Source organism: Chaetura pelagica, unplaced genomic scaffold, assembly GCF_000747805.2.
Source record: "Chaetura pelagica isolate M959 unplaced genomic scaffold, ChaPel_1.0 scaffold369, whole genome shotgun sequence".
In the NCBI taxonomy this organism is placed as follows: Eukaryota; Metazoa; Chordata; class Aves; order Apodiformes; family Apodidae; genus Chaetura; species Chaetura pelagica.
The window spans coordinates 430807-456118 of record NW_009970235.1 but is presented as its reverse complement, the minus strand read 5'-3'; the positions used below and the strand labels follow the sequence as shown (position 1 = coordinate 456118).

The window sequence follows — 25312 nt, the reverse complement described above, 5'->3', positions numbered from 1 at the left end:
TTAAACCAGAGAACAGAAGTTGGCTCCTAGGTGCTGGAGGGCTTTTCAACTGAGTGTTGTGACAAGTAAGGGCAGCTCATGAGACTCGTGGAACAATCTTCTAGGGTTTTTTTTGCAGATAGTTGAAACCAAAAGATGTTATTTGAAGCAGGAAGGCTATTAAGAATATATTACTTTTAGATTGCCACTGGAGTGAGAGAAGCAGTTAAGGGAATAAGGACACTGCAGAAAAGCTAAGACTTCATGTATTATGTGAGTGAAGCCTTGCACTCACTCTTCCTGAAATGAAGATGTCCAGGATGTGTCTAAATGCTCCATAAGAATTTAAGAATGTGTTTTGAACATAATGTCATAATTTCTCCTTTAAAATATAATATGAAAATATTAGACATAATTTAAAACAATCACAGGCTTTCAGAAATACATTAAGCGAGACCTATTCTATGTTGTCATTGCTAGTGTATTAATTCAAAATAACGTGGTAGAAAATATGTAAAAAAAGGAGAACAAGCCTTATAAAGAATTCTGTCTTTTTGTCCATCTAACAAGCGTATTGACTAGAACAAGGAAACTGCAAAAAGACCGTTGAATGTTCTCAACATGCCTCAAAGTCAGAGGCAAGATTAATGGAGAAACAAGTTAATTGTGAAGCAAGGAGGAGTAAAGTTATATGGTGGTGTGGCTGACACAGAAGGCAGCTAAAGGAATAAGCAAGTCTCTCTGCACAACCAGCCCTAGCAATATATCTCTTTCTTTTGGCAACTCTTAAATTAAAAAATCCAGAGGCTCATAATTTGAACCGTCTTTATCTGGGAAATGCAAGCTTCTGTGGGTAGTGACTAACAGTTCTAATACCATGGAGAAAATGTGTCAGTGTCAGTCTGATGGCACATGATTTAGATTCATTTTTTTTGTAAAGACAAGAAATCATTCAGGTACAGAGGATGGTACAGACTCATTAGAATTTCACAATCAAATGTGATGAAATGTCAATCTGTGTGCCTGGTAAGACCTTAATTTTTTTTTCTTGCATGTAAAATGATGTCATGTCATATCTTTATAAATTTTTGCTGCCCCCCACCCCATCCTTCTCTAGGATGTCACATTCAGTGCACAAGGAGAATAAAGCTCACTTAGTAAGGAGCTCTCCTTTTAGTTTTCTTCTCCATTTTTGATTCAGAGCCCAAATTTTCAAATGTGCTCTGAATGCAGTGCTGTTAATTCCTTTATGAGCTTTTCTAGGCAGGTTGTCACCATCACTTCAGAGGGCTTCACACATTTTTTTTCCTTTTCAAAATTCAGAGTGAGAAATTTTATTGGAGAGCTAAGGCATAACACTAGTAAACATTTTATCTTTGTATGTGCACAATTTGAACCATGTGTAGCCTGATTTTTCAGAATAGTTAGCATTACTTTTAGCATGATGTGCTTTTGCTGTAAGGAGCAATCCCTCTGTGAGCTGTGTGTCAGCTGGAGATGTAGGTGATCAGAAGAGCCCTTCCTCTGGGCTATCTCCAGCACTTTGCATGAAGCCACTTTTCCTTGAACACCTTCCATCATCCCATGGACACTGTGGTGAGGCAAGAGCCACAAGGCTGTCAGTGCTGCTCTGCTCTGGTGAGACCCCACCTGGAGTACTGTGGGCAGCTCTGGAGCCGTCAGCACAGGAGAGACATGGAGCTGTTGGAGAGGGTCCAGAGGAGGCCACAAAAATCATCAAAGGGCTGGAGCAGCTCTGCTCTGGAGCTGGGCTGAGAGAGTTGGGGTGTTCAGCCTGGAGAAGAGAAGGCTCCAGGGAGACCTTAGAGCAGCTTCCAGTGCCTGAAGGGGCTCCAGGAAAGCTGAGGAGGGACTTTTCAACAGAGAGGTAGGACAAGGGGTAATGGTTTTAAACTGGAAGAGGGGAGATTTAGGTTAGCTATTAGCTTATACAGGAAGAAATTCTTCACCATGAAAGCAGGTGCTGGACCCAGGTTGCCCAGGGAGGTTGTTGATGTCCCCTTCCTGGAGGTGTCCAAGGGCAGGTTGCATGAGGCTTGTGCAGCCTGGTCTGGTGAGAGGTGTCCCTGCTCATAGCAGGGAGGTTGCAACCTGATGATCTTTAGGGTCTCTTCCAACCTTCACCATTCCATGATTCTGTGATTTACTCCTGCAGCAAATGAGTTGGCACATTCTCTGCCAAGCCCCAGGAAAGCCTCTCCCCAGGCTGAGATCTGCAGCTGCCTGGATGTTCTTGGGATGTCCTGGTTGCTGCATCCTCTGGATATGCATTCAACGAGGAGGAAGAAGTTGAAAAGACAAATAAATATTCCTCCTCACTTAGAAAGAAATGTTTCCTTCTGCTCAAAAGTAGAACCAAAAAAGGAGTAAATCAGGGTTTTTGAACAAGGAAAATAGTTTTTCTTTTGATTTACTGTTCACAAAACCTTTCTGGTCTGGCTGAGAGTGGCTTCCTTGCTTATGAAATTGAGTTTTTAGAAATTATCTTAGGTGCTTTTTTTCCTTAGTGAAATGTATACTCATTATAGAGTTTACTTTTAGTGTGGGTAAAGGAGACAAAGGGATTTTTTTTTTCCTCTCTGTAGAAGTTAATTGGTGATCACTGTCACCCTGGGTGATCACCCTGGGCCAAAACTCTAAGGCTGATACTCATGACTGTGTCTTCACAGAGAAGAGATGTGAACAGCAGACAACAAAAAGTTCTTAAATTCCATTTACCTCAAGAGCTGTTGAATTACTCTTTGGAATAGAATAACAGGAAAAGACTAGAACTAAAAATTAAGATTCTTTGTTGGAGTAAAATCTGCAGTTAGACTGCTGCAAAATAGGTACCTTAGCTCCTTCTGCAAATTTAATTACAGATTAAATCACATTAAATTGTGTTAAAATCCCCTTTTAATGTAAAAAGATGACTTTTCTTAGTAGCTTTATCCCAAGATCAAACTGATCCTTTTCACCCAGACAGGTCTGAATGTACTTTCTCCCTGGGAGAAGCTCTTAAATCATTTTTTTTGTCTATACACACACACAGATCCATCTGTGTGTGTATGCCACATGGATATGTGCATATCTGTTGGTACATGTCTGTGTGTGTATGGGTTTACAAAACAAAATGAAATATGAAATTGTATGATCACATACATGTTTTTTATTGCAGGGTTTTTTCCTTTTTTCCTTAAGTGTGACATTTTTAATTATTACATGTTATTGTTTGCCAGGTGCTCCGAGTTATTTGTGTGAAGTGAATTACACTTGCCCAACTCAGGGAAGGTTAAAACATAGCAGAGTAATTATGGAGATTTTTCTGGTCATAGATTTCACAAAATAATCTAATTTACTGTCTAATTTTATCTGCTGTACTTTACGGAGACTGCAAATAGATTATAAGATGTTTGGGGAATAGTAATTTAAAAGAGGAAAAAAAAAAAGAAGCCAAAACCTCAGTGTATAACTGGCTATTTGAATACAGTAAATTAATAAAGGCTCTCTATATTTAGTGCTAATGAAACACTAAATAGTGTGTGAGCTGGGTATCCAGAGCAGCTCAGGTAATTGTGTGTTACGAGTGTGTAGCTGAGAGCTGTATGGAATGCATATAAAAGGCTTGAATATGATTTTACTGTTCCCTGACATTTGAATGATCAATCTTTGTTATTTTTAATGACACTGTAAATTATGTTATCACTTTTATATTGAGCTGATTCTTTGTCTCTGGTGTCTGAAATGTGATTGCTTCGCTCTTTTGTGGAAATGCTTCATTGTCCTTACAAAATTAAGATGTTTTTACTTTATTACCAACGCAGTTTTGCTTTAAGCCCAGAATTCTCTCACAGCTAATGCATGTGGGAGGACTATCAAGGAGATGAATTGTTTTCTTCCATGTTTTTAACAGCAGTGGACTTGTATTGGGTCAGATATTGGTAAACTCTGGACTCTCCTCTAGGTTTTCTTGAGGAAAATAATCAAAGAAGATGAAAACATAGGATTCAGTTTAGGTGACTGAAAGGTACATAACCTTGTTTCTTGACAGAAAGGGTAGTTCATGGAATTGCTGCCATGTTGCAAATAGTTGAGGGCAAACTTTTGTTGCCTAATGCAGTAACATCTAATAGTTTTGTAGAGTTTTGGTAACACCTTAGTCGCTGATTAGTAACCAGGAGTCTCCTTCACTTCCAGAGCTTGGCCAGGGCAGAACAAGCATTGTAAGGCACATGTTGCTTTAGATGGGTGACTATGGAAATTGATAGATATTCAGGAAAAGGCACTGCATTTCATCCAGATGACACTCACATCTGGGTAGCCTTTTATCAGTCCTTTGCAATTGTTTTAGTCTCAATGTCTCACATCCAGGCAGTCCTTTCTGCACGACCTTCCTCCTCCTGTGTCCTGACTGTCCTGACAAGCACGTTTACCAGTTGGCTCCATTTCTTTCTGCTTTCATCTTAGCCTTTAGCAGATTATATGCTAGTCAGATTAATTTAATTCACCATGAGCAAATAACCAAATAAGCTATTTTACATAATAAAAGGAGATACAACACTGTTTATGTGGACATGTGAAGGTCCAGACTCATCTTACAAGTTTATTTTATTTTAGACATGGTTTTAGTGCAGCCTTAACATCTCTAACTTGCTGTTCTCACAAACTCACTGATGTTGTTTCTGTTCCCAGTGACAGTGTTTGGAAAGCTCTTTTGTGTTCTTGGGCTGTTGATGTCCAGGTGCAGACAGAGAGGTTCAACAACCAGGAAGAGGATAATTTTCTTAGATCTCTTTGCATGGTTTTAGAACGTCCTTGCTTGGTGGTGGTGTAGGCCAAGACTTGTAGTTTCTATTGCTTTTCAATTTCACCAGCCCTGTTGTGTGGTTTAAATCTAATGAATGTACCTGTGTAGAATACAGATAAATACAGTACAAAAAAAGTGGAAGAACAGTGTGAAAAAAGAAAAGTGATTCAGTTTTGGCAGCTTCTGTTCACATCTCCTTTGTACAGATTTTTCTTGCTTGAGACAGGAGATGGCTCATCCTTCACTATCTTTGATTACCACTAAAGCATTTCTTTTTTCCTATGTACTAATTTTTCATCTCACCCATGATAGGAGTGCAATGACAATAAACCACTATTAAAATAACCCAAGATATGTCTTCTCATCTTCTGACTGTCTGTCCTTGAACCACTGTTGAGCAGGTCCAAACAAAGGTCTAATGACAAACCTCTGGCAGTTTTCCTCTTACTGAGAACCTGTTAGCAGGGCTGTTCACATACTCCTCTGCTATTTCTCTAGGCATTTCTCTTTTTAAGGCTCCCAATATGTTTCATTTTCAAACTTATATAAATCTTCACTCAAATTCCCTCCACTTCTTACAAACCAAACTTTTTGTGGTCCTCCTGTTACTGGGTGATGAAGCAGCATCCCTTTCCTTATGGTGCACCTAGGTGGGGCATCTCTCTGGGGGCTGGTTCCTTTCACTTAAATCCACTAATGATTTATTTTGGTTTGCTTTCTAAAATGTCTTGAATCAGAAATGTGATCAATAATTGTAGTAGTAGCATAAATCAATATGAACATGGTGATGAGTTAGGCGAGCCAAAAGTCTTTGTGTCGTTCCCTTTCCAAGCAGCTAAAAGCATTGGTTCTACTGCCATAGTTCTAGTGAAATTTCAAATGGAGCAAGAAATTTGATCAATTTTTTTTTTATATTGGCCACTGTGTATAGGCCAAAAAAGTCAATTGTTGTAATGTGCTATTCAGTTACTATTTTGAAAGAATTCAGTCCATTCTTGCCCACTAATCCACTGCTTGACAATGTCAGAAAGGGAGCTGTGAGTTTGTCTGTGTTTGTATCTTATTCTGAAATCCTACATCTTACTGAAATGGCCATCTTTTCACCAAAAAATCAATTACTAAATATTTTACAATATACATTGCTGTTCCTTGTGTTGTCCATGCATAAGTCTAGCATGTTACAGTTAACTTTTCAAGCAATATGTCATTCCAGCTGTAGCAGCAAAATGAGGTTTTTTATGATGTGGTTGTGTTGTCATTCTTTAGTTTCAGTTCGTAGTGTCTAAAGACTTTGGATCACATTTAATTAAGAAGAACTGAAGCTGAAAGTGCTAAAAGATCAGCTATTCTTGTGGAATTGATATAGTTGAACTTCATTCTAAATGTGAAGCCAAAGTGTGGAATTTGACTGTCTAGATAAAAGTTCATCTCTTCCAAGGCTCCTTGTAAACAGCACCTGGGAATACAATGTGTGAGCACTTCTTGGGTTTATGCAGCTGTTTCAGGCAGAGGACTTGTTTGTGTTTCTCTGGTAACACTTGAAATCAGTTTGTTCATCCAATGGCCCTCATGTCCTGTTTTGCACAGGTCTGGAAGGTTTCTGCTGCTGGCAGGAGGCAGCCTGGAGATCAGTGAGGTGAGGGAGCAGGACGCTGGGACGTACACCTGCATAGCGGAGAACGCCAACGAGACCATGGAAGCTCAGGCAGAACTTGCAGTTCAAGGTAGGGCAAATATTTAATTTTCTGAGAGAGATCTCCAGCTGACTTTCCACAAGATGTTGACTGTGTGATCACTGTTGGTTTTTGTGTCCCATTTTAAAAGAACTAAGCAAAAACCCCCATGCACCTCCCTGTTCTGTTGTGTTGTTTGACTCTGACTTATTACTCAAACTGCTTATAATTTCATAAATATTCAGGTGAGGACTTTGCTTATGTAATGCATCTTGAACATGGTTAAAGGATGCTTATAGTAATCCTATGGTTAAAGGATGTGTATAGGATCATAGAAGAGTAGGGGTTGGAAGGGACCTCTGGAGATCAAGTCCAACCCCCCTGCCAGAGCAGGATCACCTAGGGCAGGTCACACAGAAGCACGTCCAGACGGGTCTTGAAAGTCTCCAGAGAGAAGACTCATTATATGCTCATATAATATTAAAAGTGGTCACTGCCATATACTTTTCTGAAGGGGGACAAGGGTCACAGTGTGGCTAATCACAGCTGAAAACTGGCCTGTAACGTCTTGCTTGGAAAGGACATTTATGAAGTGTTTTTCATAATCCTTACATATACTGTTGTTTTCAAGGAGCTTGACAGAAAATAAAAGGTGAGATATTTAGTACTCTGATTTATTGTTTGTGTGACTGTCTTGCTTACTCTTGAAAGCTGTTTCGTACTAGAAACAGCACTGAAATGTTGGTAACACTCATTTTAAAACGTTACTTATGTAACCTGTGCAAATAAGGCAGACTTGTAAGGCAGGAGTAAAAAATAAGTAGAAGTTTGGCTTCTTCACCTTTTTTACTTATTGTAAGATAATATGTCTTCTTTCTTTCTTTTTTTTTTTTAATTAATTGGTTTAAACTTATTCAACTAGAATTTCCTGGCATGTAACAGTGGTTCTTATATGCAGTATCCTTGTAAGAGCTCAACTGACTTGTTCTATGATGGGTTGTGGTACTGAAAGCTTTTCTTAAAGGTGTATGTGAAGGGATAAATTTCATCACTGAAACCATTGAGGAAGGCTTGTCTGTAGATGAAACCTTCATGACAAAAAAGTAGTGTTTTACATTGTGGAGTGATTATTCTTATACAATGACATGGGATGTCAAGGTATATTAGCAGAGTTTTTACTTCTCTGTCAACACAGTGTATGGAAGTTTGATGTATTTTAGTCCTGAAGGCTTAAGGTCTATATACTTAAGGTGATGGTTTAGTGTGTGGTTTAGGTTGGGTTGGCAGTTGGGCTTGATGATCTAAGTGGTCTTTCCCAACCTGTATGATTCCACGATTCTATGATTTATTATGGCTTTATACCATAATATGTGTTGTGTTGTCTTCAGTTCCAGCCTACATATTTATAGAGATGGCATGAGGTGTTTGAGTTTTATGAGCAGTGGCAGAAATTAATAATATTAATGACATGATGCAATTAAGCTTAGCAAGTCACAGATAAGACTGAGATTAGAGCCTTAATGTAAGATGTACAGCCAGGTCACTTGGGGGTTGAAAGTGATCCTGAGTTCACTCTGCTCCTTATCTAAACTAATGGAAGTGATTTTGTTATTTGGTTGTAAAGATTTGGAATATGTTCTGCCAGTTCTTTTGTGTGGAATTTTTCTTATGGCACAAAAAAAACCCCAATTTCCTTTAGTGCTTGAGTATTTAAATATATTAAAGATTATACAGAATGCATTTTGGAAAGTTACATTTCTAATTTTACTAGTTATAGTCTTAATTTTACTTTCTTTTGAGAGGTCACTGTAGTGAGTAATTGTATTTCAGCATTACTATGATTTGGTGAATAGTTCGAGCAACTTTTCTCTGATCATTGTATAATTTTCTCCTACTCTAGAAAAATTGTCATCTCTTTCCTCCTAATAACCACATGATTTTACTTCATTTAAGCTGCTTCTGTCATTCTTAGAAAATTAGCCTGGCAGAAGTTCATACAAAAAAATCCGTTTTCAGGGTATTTAATTCCCACGTCTCATCTATTTTTCTGCATCTCCTGGAAGCACCTGGGGTTTTTGTTTGGAGATTTCAATAGCATACTAGAGGTTGTACCAAGGCAGTCAATCTCTTTTTCCTTCTATTAACATTTTATGAGGGCAATTCAGTGAGAAATGTGTAAATCTCTACTTAAGTGTGGGTAAGATGGCAGTTTTTGACATGTTAGGACAGTGACAGTGAGATGCTGTTCCTGTTGATGCCTCTCAACTGAGACTTTCCTGCACTGCCTGGTACGGATTGACTGAAATGTGCAGGTAGTTAGAAACAGCCCACTTTATCCAGTTGCAAAAAATGAAATTGTGCACAGAATAAAAATAATGTTCCCTAAATGTTACTTTGATCCACAACCAGTTCTCCTATATGCTTTAACAAGGATCTGAAAACCTGGAAGCTAATGTGCTTTCCCTGTGATTGCCAGAGTAAGTGTTGCTGCTTGGCAGCAAGGGGGCAATTACAGAGTCACAGGGTGGTGGGGGTTGGAAGGGACCTCTGAAGATCATGCAGTCCAACCCCCTGCCAGAGCAGAGTCACCTCCAGTAGATCCCACAGGAACACGTCCAGAAGGGTTTGAATGTCCCCAAAGGAGATTCCACAGCCTCTCTGGGCAGCCTGTCCCAGGGCTCTGTCACCCTCACAGGAAAGAAGTTTTTCCTTATGTCTAGCTTGACCCTCCTGTGCTCCAGCTTGTGCCCATTGCCCCTTGTCCTGTCCCTGGGCACTGCTGAGAAGAGCCTGGCCCCATCCTCCTGACACCCCCTGTAGACATTTATAAGCACAGATGAGATCCCCCCTCAGCCTCCTCCTCTCCAGGCTGAACAGCCCCAGCTCTCCCAGCCTTTCCTCACAGGCAGATGCTCCAGACCCTTCCACATCATTGTGGCCTGTGCTGGACTCTTTCCAGTAGCTCCTTTATCCTTCCTGAGCTGGGGAGCCCAGAAGTGGAGACAGTGTTCCAGATGTGACCCAGACAGGGCAGAGTAGAGGGCATTGGCAACCTTCACTGTTCCAGAGTAGGATGAAGCGTCTCACACTGAGGTGTGTCCTGTGCCCAGCTGGCAAGGAATAGGTCCATGTTGCTGTGCTGCTTCTGTGTTTCTATGAGGGAAATGGGAGATACTTGAAGGAAGCTCATTTCCAACTCTGTGCAGGTATATGAAGTGATCAGCCCTGAGTGTTCATGTGGTCACCATGTCAGGTAGCTGGTACCTTAAACTAAGGCAGTTTACTTGGTTCCTATTGATGATGCTTAAAGATACCATCTGTTTCACATACCTGGAGTTTGTGGAACAAGGTATTCTGTGCCATTTTTTAAATTATTATTTGGTTTTCTTTAAAAGTATTAGAGGAACCTTCTACTATCTTATAGTTTGGTTCAAAAAAATTACTTGGTTTAATTTCCCTACATACATCACAGGGCTGAGTCTGGAAAAAAAGGCTGAACTGTTACTTGACTGGAAAGGTGCTTAAGGGTCCCAAAGCATATTACACAAATTTGTCTCCTCAATCTTTTTATCTACGAAGTGTCTGGGAGCTGGAGTTATGAGAAATGAGAGGATGATGGAAAATTAATGGAATATTTTGGCAAAGACTTTTGTTCTAAGACTATGCAAAATGGATGCAGTTCAGGTGCTGAGAATACAGGGTAAACCAGTGTTTCACTACTGGTGCAAGTAATAGTGGCACTGACAGTGTGTTCAGTTGAGAAACCATGTATTTTTTAGGTGGGTTTGAAGAGAAGAAAGTGTGGTTTTTTTAATGTAGCTTACAGTTTTGAGGAGAATAAAAGAAAGAAGCATAAACGTGTTTTTTTTTAATTAGTGACATTTTTCATACCTTCACCTATGAAATGTCTTTGAATTTCAACCCCTTGTAGAACCTGGTTATTCATTGATATTAGTAGGAGGGTTTTTTGAGAAATACACAAGGAATTTGAAATGCTAGAAATCTAAAGTATATCTTGGAGTAAGATGGGTTTTGGTATAGCTTCTGTCAACCACCTGGAATTAATCCTGTGTGTCCTGCTGAGTGGCAGAAACTGTTCTGACCTGCTTTTGGCTTGGCTGTGCCTACTACAGAGGTGGGCACTGTTTCCACATCTCCCCACAGCCCTGCTGTCATCTTATTGGCTCAGCTGCTTTTTGTGATCTCTGAGGCAGTTTAGATAAACCAGACTTGTTAAGGCTAGTTTGAGCTATCTTAGATGATCTTGACTGAAATGGGTTTTGGAGCAGCTGGTTGAATGGTTGAGTGACCCATCTGTTGGAATGACGATTTTCAGGCCTTTTCCTTGAAAAGGGGAAGATACATATTGGCACAAGGTGAGGAGGCACCTTGAAGCAAACTCACAGGATTGCTTGGCATCAGAGTTACAGAAAATGCAAGTTCTCAGCTGTGTTTGAAGTTGGGGATTTCATAGGCCCATGTGTCATGCACCGAAATTTGGACTTGCACCTTTGAGTAGTGTTTTGAATATAGAATAGAACATGAAATGTCCTGGGGGAGGATCTGCAGCTGAGTCTCAGTCCTTAAAGCTTAACATTTCTGAATCCCATCCACATTGGAGATGGTCTTTAAGGACAAATGGCAAATGGATAAAATGTGTGTACAGATTTATACTTCTCCTTGAGCAGATGTTGGGCACAAGAAGTGTTATGTCATCATCCTCTCAGGCCAAGCACCTTGAAGGTGCCGTTGCCTTTGGGTAGGTGAATTCCCCTGGAGTGAGACAATAATTTGGTGTCAGAAAATCTCTGGTATAAATCCAGATTTCTGTGAGCTGCAGTGACAGTGTTCTTCCCTGGCTGTCAGAGGAGGAATGGTGCTGGATACCAGACTTATTTACAATGCATGGAATTAACTGAGAGCACTGGAAAAATTTATTTTGCTCTCAGCAGCAATGAAAGAATCTCTAGTATTTCCGTTAGATAAGAGGGGGAAGTGATGAAAGAAAAGCTGGGGAAACAAGTAGAAAATGTATTTAAATGTAGTCAGCTGGTTTCTGTTTTCTCTAAAAACCTGTGGCCTGGAAGAGCCATAGTGGCAGTTAAATACTGAGAAGGTTATAAGTTCATTCCTCATCTGGGAAATATTTCAAATTTATTACTGTACCCAGAGCCCCTGGGATTTCTGCAAACCCTGTGACGCGAGTCAGGGCACTGCGGGAGCTTCCCTGGCTTAGTGCTCCTGGGCTGGATAATGAGTTCAGAGGGAGGTTCCTCTTCCTGGTGGAATATTTACTGTGGTTAAAGCTGAGCCTGAAAACAGTAAACAAAAAAATTCCATTTTAATTTTCCTTATAAAATTGATACTACAGTTCTGAAGACTTGAAAATAAAGGAATGGCTGCATGTGTGTGAGAAGAATCTGAATGGCTCTTTTTTGTTGTCTATGTTACTGGCTTTCAGTGTTTTTTGGGATTCTCGCCTAGGACAGCACTCAGAGTCTGAGAGCATGTCTTAAATGCTATGCAGTAAATGCCTTGCTGTGTTAATGTTCTAGTACTGGAAATAAAATTAAAGGGAATGTATCTGTAGTGATAAATTGGAGGTTGCACATGGCAGCAGACTGATCACTACCTTGTTTGTGCTGCCAGAGCAAATTGTTTGGAGGAAAAAAATATGCAGAAGTAGTGCTTGGATAAAATTACCAATTTTGTGCTTTGGAAGGGAATGCTGGAAATATTTGCTGTATAGCTGAAAAGCCTTATGCTAAGGGCTCAAAGATTATCCAGATCCAACCCCCTGCATGGGCAGGGACACCTCCCACCAGCCCAGGTTGCTCCAAGCCCCATCCAACCTGCCCTTCAACACTGCCAGGGATGGGGCAGCCACAGCTTCCCTGGGCAACCTGGGCCAGGCTCTCACCACCCTCACACTCCACAATTCCCTCCTCATGTCTCACCTCAATCTCCCTCTTCCAGTTTTCATCCATCCCCCCTTGTCCTCTCCCTCCCTGCCCTTGTCCCAAGTTCCTCCCCAGCTTTCCTGGAGCCCCTTCAGGCACTGGAAGGTGCTCTAAGGTCTCCCTGGAGCCTTCTCTTCTCCAGGCTGAACACCCCAACTCTCCCAGCCTGTCTCCAGAGCAGAGCTGCTCCAGCCCAAGGATCATCTCTGTGGCCTCCTCTGGACTCTCTCCAACAGCTCCATGATGTTCTTATTTGGGGAGCCCCAGAACTGGACACATTTCTCCAAGCGGGATCCCATGAGAGCAGAGTAGAGGGGCAGAATTCCCTCCCTGGCCCTGCTGGTCACTCTGCTGGTGACACAGCCAAGGACATGGTTGGTTTCTGGCCTCCAGCAGATGGTGTCTGCCCATGTGGAGCTTCTCATTCACCATCAACCCCAGCTCCTTCTCCCCAAGGCTATTCTCAATCCATTCTCCACCCAGCCTGTATCTGTGATGGGGATTGTCCCAACCCAGGTGCAGAACTTCATGCAGTTTGCATGACCCCACCTCTCCAGCCTGTCAAGGTCCCTCTGGATGGCCTCCCTTCCCTCCAGTTGGTCCTTCAGTGAAAACATTCAGAAAACATTTTTTGTACTTTCTGTGCAATGGCTGGGTAGTAATTTAGCTACTAAAAGAAAATGAGATCAAGTCTGTATTTTGTCTAGCCAATTGGTTTTAAATTAATGATCAGTGACACAAATCAGATTTGAGAATATGATGTTGTTATGATGCAGCAGAACTGCAGTTGCTTGGGGGTTTGGACTAGACCAGCTGAAACATTCCTGAGGGCAGCATACGTGGTATATTGTCATGTGCAAAACCATCTGAGATGGTGACATTTGTGGTCTCTAACACTTGGAGCAAGGTTTGTTGTGCCAAGGTTCATGTGTCTGTGGAAGTGTTGGACTTTGTGAGCAGTGACCTGTTGCTGTGCTTGACTTTGCATTTAGCAGTTTCATTTGCTATTGGGACTCCTAGGTGTTTCTGGTACAGAAAGCACTGTGGTTATTCATGGCAGGCTTTTGTATTTGCAACTTCTCTTGCACAAAGAGCATTTTTATTCAGTTTTTATTTGCTAACCAGCCTGAGTTGAGCTTGTTAAGGCTTTCTTTCAAATCAAAACTGAACAGTTGCAGAAGGAACAACCTTTACATAAAGAATCTCCCAAAAGCACATCTGACCAGATCTTCATCTGTGGCAGATACTTTGAGATGTGCCATTTTTCCTGGGAAACTGTAGATGTTTGAGAAGTGCATTAAATCCTGTAGCAACAGAACAATAACACATCTGAGCAACTTAGTTTTGCGTTAAGCTTTCATTATTATTGGAAACAAGTCTAGTGAAGAATTTGAACCAGCACTGAAAATTCTGAAAACCTTTCTTATATCTTCTAGATTATCTTTATTGATTTCTGTTTCTAATTAAGCTCAGTGCTGTGTCTTGATAATAGGCTGTCCTTCAGTTATAGATTCAGAAGATACTGCACTAAACCTGCTGCTGTCAAGGGCTCATACTTGGGAGCAAGTCCTGTGTTTTCTGGTTATCTCAGAACTCTGGTTGGGGGAAGGTGTTAGTAGTAAAAACAATGCATCAGCTTTGTACGTGTTATTTCTTTCCCTTGAAACTACAGTGTGGCCTTTGTTTATGATCTTTGTCCCACAGTGATACAAAAGAAAGGCAGAAAGTCAGAGGTGGGGAAGGTGTGTTAAGCTGAACTCACTGTCATTTGGGTCAGTAAGACTGTATGGTCTGAGAAGACTCCTAGTAGTCCTTGCTGTTCTTCTTAAGTATATAGTTTAATGTTTATGGAGTTGTATATTTTACTTGTGAACTCAACTAGGTATGAATACAGATACTTTTGGAGTAATTTTTACCTCTGTCACATTTGTGTTCAAGGCTACTGTGCTGCTTGTGAAAAAGTTATAAACAAATACTTAGCAACACACATGGAACAGGGAGGAGGAGGTGGTGGTGGCATTACTTTCTTAGGCTTTGCCTGGGCACCAACAATGCCCATTTACATGAAATGCATACTTCTGTAAACTTCCACAAAAACAAGTCACTCTGTGCATTATGGAACACACTTTTGGGGTATTAAGAGATACTGTGATCTGCTTTCTGCTGCCCACTGTTGTGGTGCAGACTCAGCCTCAGCAGAACCTCTGGTTGCCTCTGCTTGTAGCTGCTCAGTTTCTAAATCTTGATCTGTAGTTGGTGAGTCACTGTGTGTATTTTTGTATGGCTTGATATTTTTCTGAGAGCAGTAGGAACATTTCTCCAGTCCTTGCCATATTTCAGAAACATAGGACAGTAAAGGGTGACAAAGAGAGCTTGGTATGATTCTTCATAGAGGCACAAAAAGTTGTTTTCTTTAATCTTCTTTCCAAAAATTATGCATGAGCTTTGCTGGCATTTTGAAGAAGGGTTCCCTTGTAGCCATGCAAATGTTGAAAATTCAGTGGTTATGATGTGATGAGAAGCACCATGAGGGAGCCTTCACAGACTGTGTGGTCTCTGCCCTGCTGCTTCCTCTTGTTTTCCCGTGGTCCAAGTGGGCAAACACTCCATGAAGATTAGGGCTGGGATGGTTTTCTGACTTCACCTGGGGTCAGGGTTGAGCAGAGGCAACTGCCTTTGGTTCCTGGTGCTGGACAAGTGAGCAGGGTCTTAACTCCTGTGGTCAGGGCAAGTACAGGAAGGTTATTGAAACCTGGTGGTGAAGCCAAGGGTTAGGTGTGTGCTGTGTAGCAGAGGTGCATCTCCTTGGGCAGGAACCATCCACAGGCCCATGAGGTGGTGTGGAGGCTTCACAAGCACTCAGTACAATAGCAGATGTATTTTGGTTTAAACTGTGCTACAGAGGTGTGAGTGTGCTGTGTTCATCCACCCACTGCCAGACCAGGATGAGGAACTGGAAATGGGTGGACCATCTCTCTGAAGCTTCTAGCACAGGATGTGAAAGCTACCTTTGGGAGCCTGAAATCAATCCCACTCTTTGATCACATTGTGACTGGGAATGTCATGCCCCTGTTGCATCCCATGAGCTCACAGCACGTGCTCTTCCCAGCAGTGACTGGCAGGAAGGACCATGGATGGGGCAGGACATTGTCCTGGGGAGAAGCACTTTGGAGCAACCCAGCAGTGGAGTCATAATGGTCTGTACATAGTAGTGTGCAAGGTTGGCTTTTTTTCTGAAGAGAATCTTTCCCAAGTACAGGACAACCATTAATCATGAGGTGCCTGCATGTGAAACATCTGTAATTCTCTAGACAATTTGATTATATTTGGAACAATGTTCTTTGTGCTGGGGAGATGAAAACAATTGCAAACCAGCCCAAAATGGTTAAGCATTAAGGGAGGACAAAGATGAGATCCTTTTGGCTGAGTGCCCATGTCTGAATTGCATGGGAGGGGAGATAATGTCTCCAGAACTGCACATGCAAGGAAGATGAGGTACATTTTGAATTTTGAAAAAAAGCAAGCCTCGTGATTTATTTATATATATATATAAATTACCATTAAGAAAGACAAAACCAAATTACCAGTAACCCGTACAATTCACACAAATGGTTTTCCTTGTAAATGTTCTTGAGTAATCCTTGGGGATAATGAAAATGTTACTAAATTAAGCAGCAGTGTCTTAAATATCTACAATGTAGAAACTGATATTGAACTGAGGGAATTGTAAAAGCTGGTTTCTCTTTCAGCTAGGATTTCTAATAAATTAAGATCATATTAATGGGGGTTTGAACCAGCTGCTGCTTTATGGAAAGAAATACTTTCTCCCACAGAATGGCTTTTAAAGAAATAAGCTAAGGTTGCCTAGACAACCAGTTACAAAAAATATAAGCTTTTGCTTGAGTTTTATATTTAGATATATTTGTCTGGTCTCCAAACAAAAAATGTACTTCTTAGTTTGGAGCAGGATTTACCTGACACAAGATTTACTGCTGCAAATGGGAAGAGTTGCATGTTTCATTGTGCTGCTTCCTCCTGCCAAAATGCCCATCTCAAAGAATATTTTGGAGCTGATTTTTAGTTGAGGGAAGGCACACACTGAAGTCTGCTACCTCTGTTTTCTATACCTGGTTTCAGTTTGGTTCTGGCTGATGTGTTTTGCTCTAGGTTGTTTGGAACAAAAAGCTCTAATGCCATGAGTTTAGTCCTGTCACGCGTGTCGATAGACATGGTATGTTACATGAATCATGCCATGAGATTCCTTGTGAGTTAGGCAGGAGGAATGATTAATACTGGGTGGAAAGTTCATCCTCTGCACAAATGATCTGGTGTTACAAATGGACCTGGTTTTCATATGGTGATGTAGGAGAGGTGAGCTGCTCAGGTAGCCCAGCAGGGTCATTGTTCCAAGTGTTCTTGAATACTTATTAAGGGTTGAAAGATATAGTAGATGTAGTTAGAAAAAAAAACAAACAACAAAACCAAACTAAAGATAGACTTCAGGGCTTTTATTATTTGTTTTATTCCCTATCAAAAAGAGATGACAGAACTTCAATTAAAGCTGCAAGATTCAGTAGTAATTTTTAAGTTGCATATGCCAGAGACTTCCAAGAAATTTGAATGTGTGAACTAAGCAGCTCATTAAAATGCCTTCTCCCTCTAGGTGAGAACTCTTTTTATAGAAATTATGCCCTAAATGGCAAGTGTTTTTCTCTATATATCGGGGTCATCCTTCCATGTTTAATTGGTTGAATCAAGCTTTAAGTTTCAGTCTTGGATTTATGGGGTTTGGGTTTTTTTCCATTTCAACAGAGGCTTTTGCATTGTTTTTTGCACCACCATATTTCATGATGGAATCTGAGGGTGATGGTAAAATGCAAATGCTGAGGAACACTGTGCATTACTGAAGTCTCTGGAGAGACCCCATGCCATAAAGTATACATATACTTTCTTTCAAGTTAAATTTTTATGATAGTTAAGCTGACTCTCATCCCGCCAGATAATTTATTTCTCTAATGGGAGCTAGATTATTGCAGTTACTAGATGTCTCATTAGAAAAAATACAGTCCTTGGCAGGGAAGTTTATCCCAAAGTTCCACAGATGAAACAATTCAGTCATTTGTTGTAAGGAGGTGGGCTGTTATGTTAATTATTTTGTCTTCATGATGAGAATAATTTAAAAGAGAACACCATGGAGTTTTGAATCCTGGAGTAAACACAGTTGCTTTAGTTACAGTGTCAATTGAAGTTAAACAGACTGTTTTGTAGTAGACATGAAGAGCTTTGAGGTGGGGGTGATCTGCCTGTTAATTACAGAGTCACTTAGGTTGGAAAAGACCTTCAAGTCCAACCATTAACCCAACTCTACCAAGCCCAGCACTGAGCCATGTCCCCAAGCACCACATCTAGATGACTTTCAACCACACCCAGGGATGGTGACTCAGCCACCTCCCTGGGCAGCCTGTGCCAGTGTCTGACAACCCTTCCAGTGGAAAAGTTCTTCCTAATGTCTAGTCTAAACCTTCCCTGGTGCAGCTTGAGGCCATTTCCTCTTGTTCTATCACTGGTTACTCTTGTCTTGAGTGGCCCCAAACTGGACAGACTACTCCAGGTGTGGCCTCACCAGTGCCAAGTACAGAGGGATGATCATCTCCTTGGTCCTGCTGGCCACACTGTTCCTAGAACAGGCCAGGATGCTATTGGCCTTCTTGGCCACCTGAGCACACTGCTGGCTCAATAATAAATAATAATAACAGCTAAATAATGTTATGTGCCCTTCAGTGACACTTGAGAGGCTCTCCCTTCAGAAAGGTGCCCAAAGGAGACCTATAAAAAAATTCAAGATACTAGATAGAAGGAAACCAGGCTCACAGCAGGCTAGTTAATGGTTAATAAATGGCAGAAGGATGTTTTTATACTGAATATTTTTCTAACCAGTGCTGATTTCTGACAGCTCTGCTGGGCTTGTTTGTTTTTATGTGCCAACTCAAAGATTTCTTCCTTTGGGCATCTTAGGATGTTAGATGTCATCTCAGTATAGTGTTAAAGTATTTTCCAGGTGAGGACATGGGTTGCTGTGCTGTATGGTAATTCAACCCTTGTGCTCTACAAGTGGCATTCCACAGGTTACATGCCTCTGACTCACATAAGATGGTTTTAGTTTCAGTAAAGTATTTTCTTCTGTAAATACAACTGAAGTACAAGGGATTTTTTTATGTTCATCGTAAGTTACAACACTTGGAAGGCCCAAGGTGAGGGGCCATGGAAGGGCTGCTGAGGCCTTGCTGTCACTGGGAAGTTAATACCCAGAACATAGGGTTACTGGGGTTCTCTTTATAAAATAATGAATGTATTGCCTGCATTAGTAGGTTGCAAAGTCTTCCCTGCCCAGATCCCTCTTGTCCCCCTTAGATCCCTCTTCCCCCCCCTCCCTCCCAGATCCCTCTCCCCCCTGCCCAGGTCCCTCTCCCCCCTGCCCAGATCCCTCTCCCCCCTGCCCAGATCCCCCCTCCCCCCCCAGATCTTCCCTCCCAGATCACTTTATATCAGTAAGGGCCTGGATCTTTCAACATGAGGGGCAGTTCCCTGCAGTTGGCCAGTGCCTTTTTTGCCTGGGGCTGTTGCAAGGTGGGCAAGGTGGGATTGTACTTGAAGGAGACAGGCAAGTTTAGCAGCCTCTGAAATGAACTATGCCTTCCTGCCTGGTAATTCATCAAGCTCAGTTGTGTTTTGGAGCTCCAACTCCAAATTAATTTTCTTTGTTTATTCTAAGGGAATGTCTTTCATGAAATGGCTGGTGCACTTGGTGTTTGCAGCCCTGCATCCTGGCTCTGGAGCAGCTGCAGGCAGGCTCTGTGCACAGCCAGGAGCTGAGAGCCTGCAAGTGCAATTTAAAATGTGTCAGTCTTCTGTAATGAAAATCTGTTTTGAGATGAGCTGAGCAGTTCATTGTTTTGGGGCATTGAGCTGATGCTGTTAAGTGTGCATTTTAGTGAATTCCAGTGTTTTCCTGTAAGCTACGTGTGAGGCTTTGGGGAGGATTTTTAAAATACAGTTTTGCCATTCCTGTCCCCTTTGGACATATAATTTTTCTTCAGCTTTTCAAGTACATATATAATTAATAACTTTGTTTACTGACAGTGTCAACAATAACATAGAATCACAGAATCATAGAATCTTAGGGGCTGGAAGGAACCTTAAAGATCATCTAGTCCAACCCCCTCTGCCAGAGCAGGGTCACCTAGAGTACATCACACAGGAACTCATCCAGGTGGGTTTTGAATGTCTCCAGTGAGGGAGACTCCACAACCTCCCTGGGCAGCCTGTTCCAGGGCTCTGTCACTCTTACAGTAAAAAATTTTTTTCGGATATTCACCTTGAACCTCCTATGCTCCAATTTACACCCATTACCCCTTGTCCTATCACTGGTCATCACTGAGAAAAGCCTAACTCCATCCCCCTGACACTCACCCCTTACATATTTGTAAACATTAATGAGGTCACCCCTCAGTCTCCTTTTCTCCAAGCTAAAGAGACCCAGCTCCCTCATAGTTCTGATTTATACCATTTATATTTTTCCCTTCCTCCCTGGCACATCATGAACTGCCACATGGGCAGACAAACCATACCTGGGCAAGGTGGTTTCAGTGAGAAGCTGACAGAAAAATGGAGTGTATGAGCACTAACTATCCTGCTACCTTCTCTTTGTTGCAGAAGTAACATAAGGCCCAAACCATTGTGTTTTAATGAATGAGATGAAACTTTGTTTTGGAGAGCTAGCCAAGAACTTGAGTGGAGTAGGAAGGGAAAATAACCACTGGAGGCTTTGTGGAGATGAACCAGGAGGTTTTGTTATGCGAGATCAGGCTTCTGAGGTTTCCTGAACTCTAGTGAGTCTCTCCTTGGCACTGACTGTAGGTTTCATTCCAGTCATGTACTTAATCTGAATGGTGCATGGTTGTTGCTCTCCTAATTTGTTTAAATTATCATTAGTGTGATTAACCATTATAGGAGTGATTTTCAGAGTTGCTAATCTTCCTGCTCCTACTTTTGATTGTAACTGGAATAGCATAGGCATCAACTTGGAGGATTACGAGCAAGAGAACTGAGGATTTAAACAACTAACCTATTAATTTATGTGAAATTTAGCTGGATTATAAGCAAGAGCAATAGAAAATAAGGACTAAAGCTTTTTTGAAGCCTCTGAAGTGATTCCCGTTGCCTGTTTTCTCTGTATTACTCTTAGCAAAGCTCTGCATCATCACACAAATCGTAGGGCAACATTAGCTCAGTATTTTGGGTACTTGGGCAAAATGTTATGACTTCAGATCTTACGCTGGTTCTCTTGTGAAATTTGGAGTTGGTTTCTTTAGTTTCACACTGGATTAAAATTGTTGATCATTGTTTTCTAAGGAAAAGACAAGTTTCTTTAAAGTGCAGAAGGATGTTGCATTTGAAGGGGATTTTTTTGTTTGTTTGTTTGTTTGCCTGGAATAGCTCAGATATGTAAAACTATTTGGAAGGTCACTCCTCCCTTTGCATCAAAACAGTGATCTGATGTTACCAAAAATACTGGATGTTACAAGGTTTTATACTCCAGTTTTTCTCTAGGGAGGTTCTAGTGCTTTATTTCTGTTAAAGTGGTCACTGTTTAATTTACTAACTTGGAATATGAGCAACTGAGACCCTTATCTCTTCCTGATCTCTTACCAGTTACTGGTGTGTATCAGTGTTTTGTGAATGCTCCACCCTCTACTATTTCTGTTTGCTGGGGAGAATTATTTTCTAAAATACTGCAAATTGACAACATTGCTTTGATGGATTTGAGATATGCTCCTTATCCATCTGCCTTGATGTAATTACCTTAAGGAACCCAAAATTTACTGGGTTTTGTTGAAGAAGACCACCTTGACTGAAATACGTGCTGTCCTGAATTCCAGGACAGCAGCATCACTGAACAGCAGCGACTCTGGTGCTGGGAAGTGTTTCAAGATAAGCAAACTGTAAAGGTAAAAGAGTCTGGCAAGTTCATGACTGGGCTTTGAAATCATGCTGGGGTTGTGTTTTATTTTTCATTTTTCCTTACACTGCAGAAATAGATCCAGGGACTCAGTTTAAACCTAGCTAGACTGCAGGCTTAGGAGAGGACTTGGCCAACTCTCTTGGGAGAGTCGTGGCCAACTCTCAGCTGATCCCTGCCAGAGGGGCAGAGCAGGGCAGCTCCCAGCAGGGCTCCTCTGTACCCACTCCACGTGTCCTTTTGAGACCAGTTCTTGCAGTAGTGATGAGAAACACACCCCCAGATTCTCTACCTTAATAATTCTGGAAAATATTCTGAAAAATTCTGAAAGCTTATTTCGAAGTTGTGCTTTTTTGTGCAACTATTGATACAGGTTACAAAGATTGCTTTGACTTGGATTTTTATATATTTAGGTTGTTAGGAACCATTTTTTTTTTATTTTGAAAAGACAAATCAGGACATAAAATTTGGGGTACAGCACAGTGCTGTGGTGTTTCTGTTCAGAGCCAAAGAGACGTTGAAAGATACTCCAAATCCATCCTGCCTCTAACTCAACTGTTATTAAAATCTGTAAGACTTCTACTCTGTCAGCACAGTGCAGTGTTTTTAAGGTTTGCCCCCCTGGCTCAGATCTGATGCTGAGAGTCCAAGATGTGCAAGGGTCTGTTCCCTTTAGGCACAGACTGTGCTTTAGGGGTGTGTTCACTGATGCTGCCTGAAGAGTCCTCCTGGTGTGCTCCCTTGGGAAGAACCCCAGGGATCAAAGCACCATAGTCTTTACCTTACCCATCTGTTGGGATGGATGTGTTCAACCTCCTGGTGCAAGATGTGGCCCCTACCAGGGCTAGTGCTGGATTTGTCCTCCTGTTTGCTTTGATAATGAGGAGCGTGGCTGGCACAGGGATGGGGACAGGAACTGGTGGAGCAACCCATGGGATGGATGGGAACAGGGGCTCTGGAGACCAGACCAGTCTGCTCTCAGGGCCAGAGCATGGCTGTGCATTTAAAATCCTCCTGTTTTGATGGTAGCACTGTGCAGACAAAGGTGTGGGGCTGCTGAGTTTTAGCATGCACATATTTTTGTGAGCCACGTGAACCCAGCAATGCAACAGGAGCTGTGCCAGGCCAAGCAAAAGGCTCCTGTATTCAGTCTTATTCCTAACAGTGTCCAAAGCAGCTAGCTGAATTTAAGTAAGGGGCAGGAATATTTGTTGCTTTCCTTAAGTTAGGTCTTGTTCTCCAGCCATTTGCAGACTGGGGATTTTCTGGGCCACACGTAGTTTCTGCAGGATTCAGCAATCCTCAGTAGATTTCTATTAATCCATCCCCCACTCTTGCCCCCTTCCCCCCATGTAAACATCCTGTATTCGCAGCATCCCATGACACTGGGAGGAACAGCACCTTCTTTTTCTTTGTTTTGAACCAATCTATGTTAACTTGATTTGATTTTTCTCTTCTTTTTCTTGCTTGCATAGGAAAAGGCTGAAGCAATCTATCCTTATTTCCCCACTATAGCAGACATGATTTTATAAGCCTTTATTGTATCCTTTTCAGTTGTTTCTTTTCACACTGCAAAGTCTTAGCTTGTTTGCTTGTTCCTTATGTGGAAGCTGCTACTGAAGTGGAATGTAATTAAGTTTATTTTGGGGATTTGTAAATTAGAATTAAATTAGAAGAGACTTTGATGTGAAGATAGGCCCTCAATCATTGATCTGGAAAGGAAAGCAATTGGATAACTCTTAATTTATGTGTAGAGCAAGGCAACAGAATTGGTCTGATTACAAGCAACAAAAAAATACAGAAAAGCTTAAGCTCTCAATCTTTTTATTTGATCAGGAAAAAAGTGGTTTTCCTGGTGGGCAATTACTGTAGGGATATGCCTGGTTCCTGCAGTAACATCCTGTTGGAAGTTTACATCATGGGTTGGTAAAGATGAGAGGGCCTTAGTGGAGCAGTGGATCCAGTCAATTATTTTTCCTGTTTGCAGACCCAGTTTTTTCCCCAAGTGACCTGAGGCAATCTGCCTTCAGAGAACAAGGAGCCGAATATTTGAAATTATCTGAAAAAGTCTGTGCCTGTTTTGGCCTTTGCCAACTTCTCAGTCTCTGACACACAAACACACCACCCCATTGTGATGGCTATGCAGGCAAATATTTAAAAAGAAGATATTTCCAGGCTAGCTGTCTTACATTTGTTACCTTCTCCTTCCCCCTTCTTCTGGGGGGAAGTTATGGAGATCTTGAAATGTGTTCTCCTACTGTTTCTCCACAGGATCTTGCTGTCTTGTGCAGTGCACAAACTTTATAGTACTCATTTATTGGAAAAAAAAATATTGTTGTTTTTTTCCTTTTTTGGGGAATAGTACCATGATTTATTTACTCAGTTCAAATCCATATTTATTTCTGTTTTGGTATTCAGCCCCATGGAATCTGAATCATTCAGAAACACTAATGAATGTATTTTTGCACTCTGCTGAAATGAAGTGGTATTGAATCCATCCTAATAATTGACTGAGATGCAGGAAAAAAAAAAAAAAGGTGAAATGTATCCAGCTGCTTTAATGCTGGGTTTGAGACACTTAAACATGTTTTTTTTCAGAACATGCATCTGTTGAGATGTCCCTTCAGAGCTGAGGTTGGTGTTGGGACAAGGGCCAGCGGCTCGACCAGCAGCCCAGCTCACAGGGTTGAGGCAGAGACAGGGAAGGCATCTGATTTTCTGCGGCCTTGTTAGGCACAAGGTCATTTTGTTCCCCTTTTTGTGGTCTCATTGCCAGTCTCTCTCGCCTCTGGCAGGGGATGAGCTGGAGTCAGAAGATCATACTGACCTTGGCCAAGAGGGCTGGGAGGGCCACAGCTCCCAGGGGGCTCTTTGCTGGGTTTTGGGGGCAGGTGGAACTGGGAGATTTTTATATCCATTTGCTCAGTGTACTGGAGAGGGAGGCTGGCCTTCCTGGGCACTTCCAGCATTTGCAGAATGTCTTCCAGTGTTATCGTCCCCTTTCTCTGATGTCCCAGTGTGTCCCTGACCCTTCTCTTACGCCACATTCATCAGTGTCTTTTCCTACTGTCGTGATTCTCTCTAGCATCCCAGCAAATCCTCCTCTTTGGGTCTCAGGTCCCTTCAGATGCTTGCTCTTTGCTCAGTGGATCCCTGTTACTCTGCTCCTTCAGACAGTTCATGCCTTTTTACCCTTTTGCCATCTTTTTCCCCTTTTCTCTCTCCATTGGACCCTCTCTCCCTTTGCTGAGGTGCTGTCAGCACCCCCATTGCTCTCGAGGTCTTTGTCTGGCCAGGCCATTTCTCTTCCTGTGCTGTCTCCCCCCATCTTTACCTCTGTGCCTGAATTTATCCCACTTGTCCCACTTTTCTCACTCCATCCTACTATTCTCCAGTCCCCCCTCTTTTCTCCAGGCATCTTCTTCTCTTGTGTATCTTTGACAAAATTAAAAAATTGAAAAACAAAGGGGTTTTTTTAATTCACTGATCAAAAAGATCCAAACAATCTTAAATGTATGAGTTGAGCTTTTGCAAAATGCAGCTATAAACTTGTTCTTACCCGAACACTGACTACAGTGTCAGTCACTGTAGATGGAGGCACCAGCCTCACCTAGAATCATAATTCAAAAGCCAACCAAACCCTTGTTTTACAGAGGGCTGAAAGGCTCATCTTCAGCTGTCAGAGCCTCAGAACCATTGAACAGCTTTCTGCTAACACTGCAGTGTTTACAAAGGCATAACATGTGGTAATCATCTTTGAAAAGCCTTCATATAATAATAAAAGTGTAATTATAAACAATGTGATAATTAATTTTAGGGGAGACCAAAACTTCTTGGTGATTGTGTTTGAAGTTACATGTTTTGCCTCATTCCT

General features: G+C 41.6%; 1 protein-coding gene across 2 annotated transcripts in view; it reads left to right on the top strand.

Annotated features, from left to right (window-relative positions):
* The window catches only part of NEO1 (neogenin 1), a 149642-nt gene that overhangs the window by 31884 nt on the left and 92446 nt on the right, over positions 1-25312 (top strand). For both annotated transcript variants that reach the window (XM_010005894.1, XM_010005895.1), the window contains exon 4: positions 6374-6510. In XM_010005894.1, the coding sequence (XP_010004196.1) occupies positions 6374-6510 (137 nt within the window). The remainder of the gene's footprint in view (positions 1-6373; positions 6511-25312) is intronic.